This window comes from Rhinatrema bivittatum, chromosome 14 (assembly GCF_901001135.1).
Source record: "Rhinatrema bivittatum chromosome 14, aRhiBiv1.1, whole genome shotgun sequence".
NCBI classification, from domain to species: Eukaryota; Metazoa; Chordata; class Amphibia; order Gymnophiona; family Rhinatrematidae; genus Rhinatrema; species Rhinatrema bivittatum.
The window spans coordinates 33,800,212-33,816,011 of record NC_042628.1 but is presented as its reverse complement, the minus strand read 5'-3'; the positions used below and the strand labels follow the sequence as shown (position 1 = coordinate 33,816,011).

Below are 15,800 nucleotides of genomic sequence, written 5' to 3'. Positions count from 1 at the left end.
CAGTGGTGGAAGAGTACAGGAATTGCCACCAGTGAGGAAGTCGAGGGTAGAGAGAGGAGCAAGACTGACGGTTGCCCTAGCATCTAGTACCCTTGCACCAGCCCTGGGCTGCAGATTCTCACTCCCATTCCCAGAATATCAGCAAAGATGTGCCTGAGACAGAAACTGAATAGTTGTATAGGGCAGGGTACTGAGAAACAAATACAATTTGTAAAATCAAGAGGCATTTAAGTAGACATGGAAGAACAAACTAAGCTTTCAGCACAGCAGAAATATTTTTTGCATGTTAGCAAAATGTTGCTTTAGTTAGACACTTTCTGGCAAGATTCCAGGGATCTGCTTGGACTCTCACTCATTGCAAAGTGGAACCCAACACTGGCAAACAGAAAAACAGGAACGCCCAGGGTGGTACCGCTCCAGCCAACCAGGTCCAAGGTGGGCGGGGTGCAACAGAGGGGCAGTACTGTATGGGATGGGTATATAATGTGGGGAGTGGAGGCTGAGGGCATCGTCAGGTGTTGCTACCCAGACAAGTTGCAAAGATGGTGTTGGGAGACACAGAGTCGAAGTCCGTTTGTTCCTTTTGGAAAGGGGTTGAGCCTCATGCTGAACAATTTGGCTCAGAAGCCTTATGGAGGTTGGTAGAACGCAGTATGTAAAATGATAGAAGTGCATTTTGTAAGGGAATTGCCTTTGCTGTGTTTTCTATGCCTCATGCCTCTATGTCTTACATGCTAAGAAAATAACACTGTCATGCTTTGTTGTTCCTTTTCTCCGCAGGATGTTCTGCGCACATCCTCAGACCAAAACATATTTCACTAAATTCGACATTGCTAAGGGCTCTAGTGACCTTAATATGCATGGCAAGAGGGTAATGGACGCCCTGACTTTAGCAATGGGACACCTTGACGATATCTGTCACGCTCTAGAGAAGCAGAGCTTTCGCCATGCAAATGTTCTGATGGTGGAGCCGACAAACTTCACAGTAAGTGCCAGTATTTAATCTTCTAAAATTAAAGTACTACAATAAAAGTTATGCTTAATTTAAATGGAAGAGCGGAAATGTATTTTTTCTGTTGACTTTGGGACTCACAAATGATTTTTAACTTGTTCCCTTGGCATACTCAGAGAATATAAATGTAAATTATAACTATATTGACCCTTTTAACATAGGATATATCGAGTCATCTCTCTGTAACTCCTACTGAATTCAGTAGGTTACCAGGAATATAGTGACATATTTCTTTATATGCCATATCTGAGATTAATGAGGAAAATAAAGACAATTAGGTCTGTAAGTACAAATGTTGGTGTTATTTCAATAGCCAAATCTTTTAAAGTACTGCATCTTATTTCTTGAGGATTATACATGCTGGGCCATCCATGGTAATGTTGTACTTTCTTTCTTATTTCAGTTACTGATAGACTGCATGCATGCAGTTTTCGGCTTGCATTTTGGTCAGAAATACACTCCTTACCTTCACGCTGTTGTGGACAAGTTTCTCTGTGAATGTGCTTCAGCTCTGATGTGCCATTACCGTTAAAGGCAACCTGTCCGAGCACTTCATGCCCTTGTCACGTGAAAAGTGCACTTGTCACCATAAAGATGTTCTGAAATAAAACCATCCTTCAGTTCTACTCTCTGATGTCTCTGTTTTTAAATCTCTCTCTGTTCGATGAGCTCCTCCTATAGTTGCTCTGCAGTCACTCATCAGGAGGTTTATTCTTTCTAAATACGGAGCGAGTGGCGTGGTGTTGATTGCCTGGGCCACAGCATGCTCATGGCTCACATCTTCAACTTACACATTATGCAGAAAACTTTAAAAAACTGTGTTGAAATGAAACAATAAAAGTTCTCCAATAGTTTGGTATACAACTTGCAAGGGGGGGGGGGGACACATTTCATATAGCAATAGAAAAAAGAAATCTACACAAATTTAAAACATTCTCATGATTTTTCAAGGAAGGAACTTGCGTGAAATACTTTCCTAGGGACTGTGAAAGTGACTGCTACACAGAAAGTGGTAACATTTTAAAGCCAATTTTCTTACGGTTGCAAACATACCAAGGGTATCAGTTTTTAAAGTAGCAAATACATCATCTGGGGTTTTGACAAAACACTTAAGAGGGGTTCAAATATATACTATTGTCATAAGGCCCCTCATGCTGGTCCATTCTCTATAAATAAATATATGTGTGAACTGAGTAGTGCTAAATGAGGGATTAACATGTTCTTAAGAGAAATAAAGACACACCCATGGGAGGAACCTCTGGGAAACAGGACACCCAACCAGACTTTTCCCCTAAAGAAATCCTTGCATCCATAAAGCACAGTTCAGGTATGAGTTAACAGGCTATACTATGCTTTTGGGGGGTTGTGTCAGACATGCTCATATACAGTTATTTATTTATTTACAATTTTTATATACCGATGTTCATTTCAAAAAGAGATATCACATCGGTTTACAATAAGGTACAATAGGTAATTCACTATCCCCTAAAAGGGCTTACAGTCTAAAATTTTTGTACCTGAGTTACAGGGGCCATCAGAAGATGCATAATATGTTTGCATTATTTCCTTTAAAGGAATGTCTAATCTAATTTAAAATGCATATTTTTTTGTGCATATGCGTGATATAGTTTGGAGTACAGTTGGTCTGTAATGTATGCACATACAACTCATATTTGTTCACTGTGGCCATCCTGACTGGACAGGTGTATCTTCAGGATAAGGCTGCGAGCCACTTCTCCAAGACACTATTTATAGAAACATGGAAACATGATGACAGAAGAAGACTGTAAAGGCTATCTAGGCTGCTCATTGTAATAGACTGCTGGTGGGCCATGCACGACCTGCTAACAAGCTTCTGGAACACACACTACTCAGAGCCAACCACTTGCAGTAAGAACAGCTTTATTTCAGACATCAGTGTTCAATCCAGTTTCTGTCTTCAGATACCTGTCGGATCACCCCAGTAAGGTACGTTAACAGTCAATTGTAGGCCAGCCCAGTTTCCCAGGACCATACTGCATTTACTTCCCTTTTGTAGATTTAAAAGAACTACCAAAAGCTGCCCTCTTGGCTCCACATCTGGTTCTGTCTTCTTTCACTGTCTCCCTTCTTTCCCTCTGTAGGCACAGCTCTCTTTTAGACACACTAACTGCTCTGCAATTTCCCTGAGCTGTCACCCAATTATTAACCCATCTTCTGATTACTGATTACACCTTATTAGGGAATTTGTAAAAGGTCTTCAAACTACATTTCCCAGCGGCCTTGTGTTTCTTGTTCCATCTGGCTTCACAATCCTTTAGCCGACTCTTATTCAGTTTTCCTTTCAGCTCTGGGCCATTGTTCTCCGTGGACCTCCGATGAGAGCTCTCTCTGCCTACTAAAGATGTGTAGGGGTGAAAAAAATTGTTTTGTTTCATGTTTAACTTTTCTTTCGTTAAAAAAAACAAAAAACATAACCCCCCCTCAAAATAAACCTCAAAAAAGGAAACGGGATCTCCTGTAACCCACCACCTGTCCCCACCCAGAAAAATGCCACAGCCAGGATACACCCCGGCCCCCACTTTACCCGGTCCAATTGGTATCTTCTGGTGAGGCCTAGACCCAAGTCAAAGCCAAAGCCTTGCGAAGGCCAAGGCTGTGGTAGGTGGCCACAAACTCAGCCTAAGGTCAATGCAAGGTCGAGGCTTGGAGGCTTGGTCCTGATGCCTCAGCCTAGGCCCAACGCTGGTGACTTTGCTAAAGCCTGGGCTCTGGCCTAAAGCCAGAGCCTGAATCGGAGACCAGGTCCCTATGACTGGCTCTCGGCCTAGGTAAGAGCCTGGGCCGGGGCCCAGTGCAGGGGCATGGTGCAAAGGCCAGGCCTAGGTGTCAGGACCCAGATTTCAGACTGCCATACAGCAAAATGGCTCTCTCCATGGAAGAGGATGTGTTGGAGTTAATTAACTCCAGCGTGACCCCAGTGGACAGTGTCATTAGAAGAAAAAGAAAGAAGACTGAAGACCTAAGAAGAGGACTTCTGAGGCCTGGATTCTGGGCCTGGGCATGACCCTAGGACAAGGCCCAGATGTTGGGACCTGGCCCCAGTAGCAGGTCTGAGACCATGCCCTGGCCTAGGCTGAGGCATAGGAATTAGGTCATGGCCTCCGGGCTAGACCCTTGCCTAGGCCAAGGCCCAAGCTTTGGGACTGGTTCTGGCTCTGGCCAATGCCCAGACATTGCGACCTACCCACCGCGCCGGGTCCCTGCGTCAAAACCTGGCCTCCAGATTGAGCCCTGGAATCGAATCTGGGTTTGGGCTGAGGCCCCAGAAACAGGACCCAGCCTCTGGGCAGAGTCCTGGCTTTAGGCCTGGGCCCAGGCTCCAACCTTGGGCCCAGGCATCCGGGCCAGGCCCTAGTATGATATACCCGACATGCCTAGGACCGACATGAAGTTTTAAATGAATTAAATGAATAAGATTTAATTCGGGGCGCCCCTCAGTTCATCTTATGGCTCCCCCAAATGAAGCAAGTTGCCCCTTATTCATTGCATTTTGCAAATTAATTGAAAATGAATGCACATCCTTACTGCCTACTGGAGTCTCGTTTTGTGTCTCCAGGCTGCTTCAGTGTGTATGAAGTCCCAACTTCATCACACCATCCATACCAATTCTTCACCTTTATAATCTCTATCACTCTGTCTGTTTTTATCCCTAATTGAATCCAGATTCTGTCCTCGTCTCCACCTTTTCCAAGAGGAGGCTATTCTGTGCATCCCTCTCTGTAAATAAAGATTTCTTTAGATTACTTCTATCTCCTTTCTCCCTCATCCCATGACGCCTTGTTCTAGAGCCCCCTTTCCTTTGAAAAACGCCCACCTCCTGTGCACTGAAACCTTGAAGGTATTTAAATGTCTCTATCATATCTCCCCTATCCCATCTTTCTTCTAGGGTATACATGTTTAGATAATTGGGTCTTTCCCAATATCCTTTAGATTGAAGACCACTGTTCATTTTAGCAGCTATGCTCTGGACTCCAATCAGGTCTGATGCAAGGGGATTAGGCACCCTAGTCACCTTGTGTCTTGCGTCCACCGCCCCCCCCCCCCTTTTGCGCCACCCCCCCAGACTGCCACCCCTTATTGTGTCGCCACCCCAGTCTTGGCCCCGATCGTGCTGGGCCGCGAGCAGGTTGGGTGCTGCTCGCGGCCATGCCTCCAACCCCGATTTCAACCCCAATTTCTCTCGGTCGCAAGCAGCTGAAACTCTACTCCTTCTCTTTGCTTCCGCTCGCGGCTAACGGCCCCACAAAGCTTGCACCTCCTAATGGTCAGCGCCCTAGGCCCAGACCTAGTTTGCCTGGTGGTTCCGCTGGCCTTGACTCTAGTTGATTTTATTCTTTTGAAGATGTGGTCTCCAGAACTATTCTCAGTATTCCAAATGAGTTCTCAGCAGGGACTTATATAATGGCTATATTAGCTCCATTTTCTGCTGACTATTCCTCTCCCAATACAGCCAAGCATCATCTGAGTTTTGCCGTCACCTTATCATCTCATTTTTCCATCTTTAATGCATAACTGTATTAAATCTCAGCATCCAGATCCTAGATGATTCCTCGAGCTTCGCTAGATCCCTCCTCATGCTTTCCACGCCTTCTTGGCTGTCTTACCTGTTGCAGATTTTGTATCATCTGCAAAAAGACAAACCTTTCCCAATAATTCTGGCACAATGATGCTCATGAAAAGAACCGCTCAAAAGACTGATTGCTGCGGCATGTTGCTAGTAATGACCCTCTTCTTGGCATGAACTCTATTTAACATACACTTTGTTGCCTCCCACTCAACCAGTTTCGGACCCACTTAAATGACTTTAGAGCCCACACTAAGTACACTCACCTATGCAGAAATGTGTTAAAGGCCTTACTGAAATCCAAATGCACTACTTCTAGTACTCTCTCCGATCCAGCTTGCAGGTCACCTAATAAAAGAAAACGTTCAGATTTCTCTGGTAAAAACAATGCTGCCTTGGATCACATAATCCATTGGATTCCAGAACCTGCACTATTCTGTTTTTTTGTTTTGTTTTTTTACAGCGATTTCATTAATTTGCTTACCACGAAGGTCAGACTAAATCAGCCTGTAGTTGCCAGCCTCCTCCATGTTTCCATTTTTGTGAATAGCAACCTCAGGCAGCCATCTCCAGTCTTCCAGAATTACTTCCAAGTCCCAACTGGCAGAGCTGCCAGAACTTACCCAAGTTCCCTTAATACCCTTGGATGAAATCCCATCCGGCCACATTGCTTAATCTACTTTGGAGGTAATATTCATTCCCCGGCCTGATTACAAAATTAGCTGGATAAACGTATCCAGCTTTAGAGAGGTATTCAGTATTGTAGTTGTGCCAGTGAATAAAGTGGGCTAACTTTAGGACTGCTCTACAGCACGATAAGGGTTAGTTGGATAGTTTATTTGGCTATCCTAACTCCGCCCTGAAACCTGCCCCATAGAATGCCCCTATATTTATCTGGCTAAACTTTAGCTAGATGAGATATACATCTAAACTTTAGTCAGCTAAGTGCCTAAAATATTTAAAAGTCAGCATTTTGCAGGATAACTCACAGTTGATTTTGGATCTCTTTAGATTTAGTTACCTACTCATGAACACTTTTCAGAAAATCAGTTGATGTTTACCTTGCTTCCACTCCTGACTCTTTCACAGTGAACATCGAACAGGAATATTTGTTTAGCAATTTTGCTTTTTCCTTGTCAGCCTTTACATATTTCTCCCTTTCACCTTCAAGTCTCAGAATGCCACTTTTAAAATTCCTCCTATCACTAACATATCTAGGAAAAAACTTCCTGTCCTCCCATTTTGTTATAAGAACATAAGAACATAAGAAATTGCCATGCTTGGTCAGACCAAGTGTCCATCAAACCCAGCATCCTGTTTCCAACAGAGGCCAAACCAGGCCACAAGAACCTGGCAATTATCCAAACACTAAGAAGATCCCATGCTACTGATGCAATTAATAGCAGTGGCTATTCCCTAAGTAAACTTGATTAATAGCCGTTAATGGACTTCTCCTCCAAGAACTTATCCAAACCTTTTTTGAACCCAGCTACACTAACTGCACTAACCACATCCTCTGGCAACAAATTCCAGAGCTTTATTGTGCATTGAGTGAAAAAGAATTTTCTCCGATTAGTCTTAAATGTGCTACTTGCTACCTCTCTCACCAAATCCTGTGCTCCACTGAGAATTAGATCTAAAATTGCTCCCTCTCTCGTCGGTTCCTGAACCAATTGCTCCATAAAACTGTCATTTATTCCATCCAGGAACTTTATCTCTCTTGCATGTCCTGATGATACATTTACCCAGTCAATATTGGGGTAACTGAAATCTCCCATTATTACCGCACTACCAATTTGGTTAGCTTCCTTAATTTCTCTTAGCATTTCACTGTCAGTATCACCATCTTGACCAGGTGGACGGTAGTATACGCCTATCACTATAGTCTTCCCCAACACACAAGGGATTTCTACCCATAAAGATTCACACCATCCTTTCCTTCTCTCCCACTCTCACCCCTTCCTTCCCCTCCCACTCACTGTGTTCCCTCTCACCTCTATTCCCTCTCAGTCACTCTATCCTTCCACTCATCTCCCTTTTCACTCACTCACATACCCCTTTCCCTCTCCTCCCCCTCACACCCTCTTTCCTTCCCACTCACCTCCCTTCCCTCTTATAGCCATTACCTTTTCCCTTCCCCTCACTCACCCTTTTTCGCTCTCAGTCACTCATCTCCCCTTCCCACTAATCTCCCTCCCCTTTCACACACCTCTTTTCCTCTTTCCTTCCCTCCCCTCTCACCCCTCTGGCCTTCCCTTCTCTCTTATGCAACCTCCTTCCCTCTCTCTCATTCATCCCACTTTCCTTCTCTCTTAGTCACACACCCCTAGTTTTCTTGCCAAAAGCATTGGGAACCCCTCAGCATGTCACCATTGAATCCACTACATGGCCTTCTTCAGCAGCTCTTCAGGTACCTCTGCTTTTGTTGGTGAGTTGGTGAACCCCAACACATCATTAAATGGGGCATGCTGAGGATCCTTTTTTTTTGCTGGCAGGGTGTGGGAAACCTGCCAACACATCATAATACAGCACCGCTACATGGTTCCTTTTCTTGCTAACAGTGTATGGGAACCTCACCAGTACATCATGAAATGACACTGCTGCACGAGTCCTCTTCTTGCTGGCAGAGTGTGAGAACCCCACCAGCTTTTCATCTAATTCCTGCCACTGCCATTTGGGTGCAGGTTGAAAATGCAAAGTCAGATGACTGTTAAGAGAGTGTTTTGGGAGGTGCTTGTTGTCACCCGCCTACCTAATTATAGAGCCACCCCTGGCTGTGAAATGTCTGTTGTATTGCCAACAAGCCTGCCTATATTTACGTCCTCTATCTCTTATACTCTTCAACATGGCTGAGACTTGGGTTTCCCCTGAGAAGTCTGCTTCAGTTGCTGTTCTCTGTCATGAAGGTTATCTTTTCACTCATACACCTTGCACAGTAGGCTGCAGTGGTGATGATGTGCTGCTGTTCTCTCCATCCTATAGGTTTCAACTCCTTCTTCCACTTCAATCTTATGCCTTTTCTTTTTCTGAGGCCAACTCAATCCACTTTTTCACCCCACTGTCTCTCTAGGTAGCTGTCATTTATCGACCCCCCCCCCCCCCACCCCCAATAAATTCCCTTCCTCCTTTCTCACTGTCTTTGATTTCCAGCTTTTTTCTTCTTTATTTGATTTGAACTATCTTCCCCTTCCCTTATTCTTGAGAACTTTATCTTCCATGCTGTTGATCCTTTTTGCCTTTTATGCTTCAAAACTCTTTGCCTTAATCTTCTCATTTTATCTCCAGATCTGTTCTACCACCCCACCCCATTCACCATCATGGTCATTACCTTGCCCTAGTTCTTTCTTCCAACTTCTGTCTCAGACTTCTTCACCTCAGTTCTTCCCTCCTCAGACCATCATCTGATAATTTTTACACTAAACCACCCTCTCCTACAGCCTTTTCAGTCATTACCAACACCTTCAGGAATTTCCAGGCTATCAACCTATGTATTCTGTCCACTACTATCTCATCTCTCCTCTCCTCCACTACATTCATTGCCTTGAGTCAGTTGATGAGGCAGTTTCTTCTTAAAACTATACTCTCTTCTGCTTTTGACAATCTTCCCCTCCCCTTTTCCAGAGCTGGGAGTGGGGATGCTCTGGATGCCATGCCCAAGTGGGTATCATCAGCAGGGCTGGTTTTACCAGTGGCCAGTCATCATACAAGGAACAGGATGGTGGGGAGATGAGCCTGGAGCAGACAGTGCAAAGAAAAGAAAAATTCAATATTCCAAGCAGTTAGCGCGGTGTATATATACTTGCAAAATTGCACCGCACTCTATTGCTTAATCCACATCATCAAAATGTGTCACTAAAACATAAATTTCTAAAAAACAAATTTAATTTCCAGGAGGAAAAGACTTCAGATGCCAAAGTGGCAATCTTTTGATAGTCAATCTGGTAGAGGGCAAAATCATTAGTCTCAAAAACCTCCTGCTTTCTGTTTTATAGAAATTGTACTATCTTTATTTAACCTTATCCCAAAAACATAATTTTTCAAAAATTTTTTTAAAAAAGAAATTTTGAAATCTTAAAGCTTTAAAAAAAGGAACCACTAATATGTTAACATATTCCCATATGCACTTCTCAAATTACTACTATTGTTCCAAAGTTCATTTCACTGCTCACATATGTGTTTCTTGATTGCTACTTAAGGCTTCTAGTGAACTTTATGACTTTATGTACCAGTCTCATTCAACAATTGTGTTTCAAGGTACACATTAGTATTCTTCTATGATTTGCATGAAGAAATGCATATAGTACTTCTCTTAATCATCCGATGTATTATATTGAATAAGCTTTCTTCCTTGCACAAATTATCCACTTTTATGAAGACTCCATTGTCCACATTTAAAGAAAAAAACTCTGACAAGCTGGCCAGTGATTCACCTCGATGGCTGCATCAGGGAGATTTATTTAAACAGTCAAGTTCCTAAAACAAAAATGAACAAAAATTATTGCAATCTTATAAAATTTCCTTCTATCCACTGCCTTCTATGGACTCACCTTTGAAATGATGTGTACTCTCCAAAAAACATACGAAGCTTAATAATGACTAGCATCTGTTGCGATTCCTCCCGTAGCCGGAGACACGGGAGGCCTCTTACCTGCCTGCTTGACTCCCGATGCCGCTGCCCTCTGCGGCCCGGACCACCGCCATCATTTTCTGGCCTGCGGCCTGGAGGCCTCCAAAGCCAGGGCCTCTCCTGTGGCAGGAGCCACCCCCGGACTGCCCAAGTTGCTCCTCTTCACTGCGGCAGGAGCCGCGGCCTTGCTCCTCTTCAGCAGCACAGATTGCTGCCTCCTGGGACCTCTCCTGCGGCAGGAAGCCGCTCCTCAGCCTGCCTTCAGCGGCAGGACTCTGCCACTCCTCCATCGAGGCCTGCCTGCGGCCCTTCCCCGGATTCTCCTGTTCCTCGGTGTCAGTGGTAGCATGGCCACTGTCCAGGGTTTTGCTAAGCTTCCACCTCGGGGCGGCCCCATGTCTCCTCCTCCTCAGATTTAAAGGGCCCAAGGCTGTTCCGCCCCGGGCCCCACCTAAGGACTCTTCCCTGGGCGTGCTCATCTTCAGCCCTATAAAAGAGCTCTGAGCTCATTCCAGTGTCACCTTGGAATCAGGTCACTCCTGGCCTGATAGCTGCTCACCCTGGATCGTCTCCTCTGCTGACTGTTCCCAGAGTACTGTTCTGTCCGTTGGCTTCTTCCCAGGTGGTGGAGGCACCGGTATGGCTGGACCTTCATCGAGCACTTCTTTTTTGGCCCAACACCTTGGTGTTGTCTCTCATTCCAAGTGTTTCCTGTTCCAGCGTCTCCTGTTCCTTCATCTTGTCTCCAGGTAGTACCCTCCAGACTGATCTCACGGTACTGACCTTTGCTTCTCCTTTGACCATGTCTTCTGGTAGTACCCTCCGGACTGATTTCACAGTACTGACCATTGCTTCTCCATTGACCACATCTCCTGGTAGAAGCCTCCAGACTGATCTCACGGTACTGACCATTGCTTCTCCATTGACCACGTCTGATCGCTATCCACTTGGAATCTCTATGCTGGCCTTCCATGACCTCAGGACCTTCCTCCTTGGACACTGACCATGCACCCTTGTTCCTGGTGGGCACTTCTCTGCTCTTCCTCTCCAGGAGATCCTGCGAGCCCACCTAAGACCATCTGCTATTGGCTTAGCTCCAGATAGCATCCATCTCCTCCTGTACTCTGCCTCCTGGTGGCAGGCACTCTCTGGGTCTGACCAGAGGGCTCACCAATCCTGCACCAGGACAAGAGTCTACTTCTTGCACAACAGCGTCTACCACTCATTAAAAGAAAATGAAAGGCACCAGCTTATATTGTAGTGCATTTTACACAAAACCCTCATTCCTATATTACTGCATTGATTTGTCAATGAAAAAACGAGCCAATCACATCAAAATATACATGTTCTATTTCAAATAATCTGATTGGTCACAGGCACTGTCAGTCATTCATGTTGATCAATCCTATTACATTCTTTCCACCATCACTTGCTGATTAGTCCTTATAAAATGTCAATCATTTATGATAGCCAATCAAACTCAGAAAAATAGTAGTATATCCTCTTATTAGAATCTTTAATGTCCATTTATAAAAAATGTATCCATTCAATATTAGCATTCATTCCCTGTGATTCAAGGCTATCCAATTCAAAAATCCATCACTGTTCTTGCTGTAATAAACATTTTTCTCTGTCACCCCCCTCGTGGATGTTGTAAAGTCATGTCTATAGCAAAAAAACGCAAGTCTTCAAATTTATGATTGTAATCAATGCAATGTAAAACCATTGGTGCTTCCATTCTCTTGTTTTTAAAACACTTATGATGTTCTGATATCCAGACTCTAAGACTTCTGCTTGTCTTTCAAACATATATCTTAGCACATGGGCATAAAGCCACATATATACAACATATTTGGATACACATGTGGTCAAATATTTTAACTTGTATCTTCTCTTGGTTATAGGATGCACAAATTCTTTTAATTCTAAAAGTAACCATATATGCTTGACAGTGTCTGCATTTGTAATGCCCAACTTTAATACTTGAATTTTGCTGTCATTTCTCCTGCAAAAAGACGGACATAACAATTCTTTCAAATTTTTACTCCTGGTATACACAAAACTAATGCCTACATCTTTGAACTGTTCATGTAACTGCAATATGTGAAGATTTTTCTGGATGCTCTTTCTAATATCTCTCGAACAACTGCAGTATCTCATTATGCAAGTCAAAACCTCCTCATCTGTTTTATGCTTATTCTGTTTCGATCCAACTAAAAAACTTTCTCTAGGTGAAAATAAAGCACGTTTCTAAGCTTTCCTGATGGCACTCACCAGATAGCCTCATGCCAAAAAGTCATACTACATTTCTTTAGATTTTTTCTTAAAATCCTGAATAGATGTCATATTCTTCTCACTCACAAAAACTGTGAAAAGGGCAAATTGTTCCTCAAAGGCTGCAGATGAAAACTATCATAATGTAGATAGATATGTATTACGATCAGTCACTTTTTTGTGTAAAGTTGTTACAAATGTACCACTTTCATCCACATGCACCGTGACATCTAAAAATGTTATTTCCCTAGAACTATAATTTATAGTGAATTGTATATTATCATTGCACGAGTTAATCCATTGATAATAGCTCTGCAGTTCCACTGTTGTTCCCAACCAAAGCATAAAGATGTCATCAATCTATCTCAAAATACAAAAAGAGCCAAAGAGGGATTCCCACATCATTCAATAGTGTAACAAGGGATTTTCATGTTTAATGTCCTCATTTGCAAAGGATTTCCGTGAGAGGGTGCTAAGCTGGATGGACAGTTTTACAGCACATTGGCAGTAAGGTGTACATGCACAAAATGTGCACTCAAGAGCGGTACAACCCTATGTTCAGTTGAATGCACCTTATTTCATCGCCCTTATGGCTGGATAGGCTCAGCTAGAAATTTGCTCAGACTCAGCCTGCCAAACATTTGCTGTCTCAGTGAGGCTCTGACAGAGCGGAAATTAAACCCCTGAAGGTGAAAACTAAAAACAATACCTTCAATGTGGGACGAGTTCTGGAAATTTAACGTTGTAACAAGCAGAAATATGATATAGATTACCCTATGGGAATCCTTTCTTTCTTCCTATTTTCACTGTATTGGATGTTCCGGGCTGTGGATTAGGATGTAAATTTAATTTTGGTTCACAATGTACGTACAGTCTTATTTTCTGTCTGTGAAATGAATTAAAATAATAAAAATGTGCAAAAAAGTATGTAAAATCAGTTAAATCTTTAGGACTTTTAAAGAAATCTTTTTCATTATAGTATTTTTCCCTTTTTCTGAAGCATAGGGGATTCTTAAGACTTTTACAACTCCCCCTTGCTGGATCTGCCTGGATTTTTTTTTCACCCTGCAGTTTCCTCCTGATTCTTTTGGTCTCCAATTCATTAGGAACTAGAGTTGGGATCTGGCAGCTTCATGAACCTTCAGTTTAAAATACTTGGGAATGTTTTTTCCCTATTTTATATTTTCTCCCAACTTCCTGCAGCCAAACCTGATGTCCCAGGGTTCCTTCTGGAACCCTGCAATCATGGGCCCTAAAGCCAACTACAAGGTGTCACCTTTGTACGATGACTGGGGCACCCAAGTCCCAGGGAGCAGAAGATCTGAGCCAGGACTGCAAACCAAGTCCCACTGGATCATTGGGCTGGCCTTGCTATATCTGCCTGTGTTTAGCAGGCAGTGTCCTTTTCCATGATGGCCCTCATGTTTTTAATTGGTCTAATAACTAATAGAAACTTCAGACAGTAAGGGACCCATCTGAAATGATGGTACTGTGTGCTATCAAAAAAGGTTTATTTGTGCATTATTTTATCATCAAATGTTTTGAAGTATGCTATTTCTAGAGTTCACCCTTATTTTCTTGTACAAAAATATATAACACTGTGGGTTTTGTTTTTTGAGAAATATGATAATCTGCCCCATTTACTTTCTGAAAACATAACAGAGAGATGAAAAACTGAGGTCTTTTTATTCATTAAACCTCAGAGTTTTCAGGGTTTTCCATTCTTTACACCAGAATAAAAAGAAAAAGCAATTGAATGACAAATGGCACTTTTATTCTGATTTCATTTTATTTCTACAAGCTGTAAATACACAGAGCACATTTTGAGATCTGTGGTTAGATGACTAAGGCAGATAGATGGCTGCCTTTCTGTAGCTTGCATTTAGAGATAACCCTTGGTGATTTATGTGTATTTACTGCCAAGAGCCTCACAGGTCACATGAAAGAATTTAGTAATGGATTTCTGGCATTCTGGAGTCATTGACTTGGGGCAGAAAATGCATAGGCTGACCATCAGGACTGCTGCAAGTATCTGAAAAGAAATAAGCACAATTATAAGGGTTAGTTAGATGGCCGTGTGCCACAACTGCTTGTATCTCATATGTTAAAGCAGTTATCATTCCCCCATTCCCCTTTTTCACTAGAAGTTAAACATCTCAAGGAGCGTTGGCTGTGAAAGCAAACATTCCTTCCATAGACTGTGCTTTTACTAAGAATCTTCAGTAAAGAGCCAACTGTTAAATGCTGCAGATCTCTTCAGTGCATCTGATTATCAACGTCAGACCTGTCTCAGTGAATATAGAGGGCTTTTACTTACTGGGAAGTTGGCAGGGTCCACATGAAGAGTTTGACAGTGGTGTTTGCTGAGGTTGGCAAAGTGTCCCTTCAAGTCATCGAGGTGTTTGGCGGCCTCACAGAGGGCGGTCACCACCTTGATACCATGGGCATTCACATGGGCATTATTGCATATGGCATGCTCGTTGCTCAAGTCTCCAAAACCTTTAAAGTATCTCTGGGTCCATTTGCACTTCAGAAAAAGCCTAGCAACACAGAGACATAGCACACAGTGTATTCCAGTTGGCAAGGGAAAAAAGAAATCCTTCCATGGATATTTGAATGCAGCTTTGTTTTATATTTTGTTAGTCGACCAACTAGCCCACAACACAATTAAAAGCCTTAGCAGCAAGTGAGCGATCAGCTGGCTAGTAGCTCTGCTTTGCTCTTCTAAATTTAAAAGTAATAGTCTGAACTCTTCAAAAACAAAAGGCACTTTATTTAATGCATGTACAATTCATTCTTTGCCCCAAAAACAGTTAAGGTAAAGCAATACAAAGTGATTCTTTCTGTTTGATCTGTGCTACCTAAAATGTGTTTGCATTACATACCTACGAAGGCAGTCTGGTCCTACATCACTGATGGGGAGTTTGGAGAAGATTTCTTGGATGTGATGGCGTTCCTCTTCCGTCCATTGCACCATTGTTGCTGTAAGGTTCTCTCACTTCGAGCGTCTGCAGAAGAGAGGACCAGTGCCTACAATTTGTCCCTGCCAGTTGTTATATCCTGTTTATGGCACTGCCCACTCTGGGCTCTCACGGCCATTGGCTGGAAACAGCTAGCCCGAGGGTGTGGCTTTTGCTGGGTGCCTGCATGAACTGAATACTGCAATCAGAACCCTGGGGCCAGTGGACGTGTGATGAGCTGCCCTGCAGAACTTGGAAAGAAGAATCCCTCCCTTTCTTTCTAACGAGCAAATGTACAGCCACATTACAGTATCATCAAAT

The 15,800-nt window shown here is 43.1% G+C and overlaps 2 protein-coding genes across 2 annotated transcripts; one reads left to right on the top strand and one right to left on the bottom strand.

Annotated features, from left to right (window-relative positions):
• Positions 1 to 478: 478 nt before the first annotated feature.
• LOC115076245 (hemoglobin subunit alpha-1-like) lies at positions 479 to 1,643 on the top strand. Its single transcript, XM_029577472.1, has 3 exons — positions 479 to 637; positions 781 to 985; positions 1,416 to 1,643. Exons 1-3 carry the CDS (start codon positions 543 to 545, stop codon positions 1,542 to 1,544), a joined length of 429 nt encoding a protein of 142 aa, XP_029433332.1. The 5' UTR covers positions 479 to 542; the 3' UTR covers positions 1,545 to 1,643.
• A 12,628-nt stretch (positions 1,644 to 14,271) lies between these two features.
• On the bottom strand, positions 14,272 to 15,565 carry LOC115076073 (hemoglobin A/D subunit beta-like). The gene is made up of 3 exons (XM_029577190.1): positions 15,405 to 15,565; positions 14,837 to 15,059; positions 14,272 to 14,551 (listed from the first exon to the last, which is right to left on the bottom strand). Exons 1-3 carry the CDS (start codon positions 15,494 to 15,496, stop codon positions 14,423 to 14,425), a joined length of 444 nt encoding a protein of 147 aa, XP_029433050.1. The 5' UTR covers positions 15,497 to 15,565; the 3' UTR covers positions 14,272 to 14,422.
• Between the last annotated feature and the right edge of the window lie 235 nt (positions 15,566 to 15,800).

Bases quoted from the DNA above. Each gene is read 5' to 3' on its own strand.
- LOC115076245 (XM_029577472.1), top strand. From the start codon at position 543: ATGGTGTTGGGAGACACAGAGTCGAAGTCCGTTTGTTCCTTTTGGAAA. The intron at 638-780 runs GTTGGTAGAACG...TTTTCTCCGCAG, and splicing joins GGCTCAGAAGCCTTATGGAG to GATGTTCTGCGCACATCCTC. The intron at 986-1,415 runs GTAAGTGCCAGT...TTCTTATTTCAG, and splicing joins TGGAGCCGACAAACTTCACA to TTACTGATAGACTGCATGCA.
- LOC115076073 (XM_029577190.1), bottom strand. From the start codon at position 15,496: ATGGTGCAATGGACGGAAGAGGAACGCCATCACATCCAAGAAATCTTC. The intron at 15,060-15,404 runs GTATGTAATGCA...CTGTGTTGCTAG, and splicing joins GGACCAGACTGCCTTCGTAG to GCTTTTTCTGAAGTGCAAAT. The intron at 14,552-14,836 runs GTAAGTAAAAGC...ATTTCTTTTCAG, and splicing joins TGGACCCTGCCAACTTCCCA to ATACTTGCAGCAGTCCTGAT.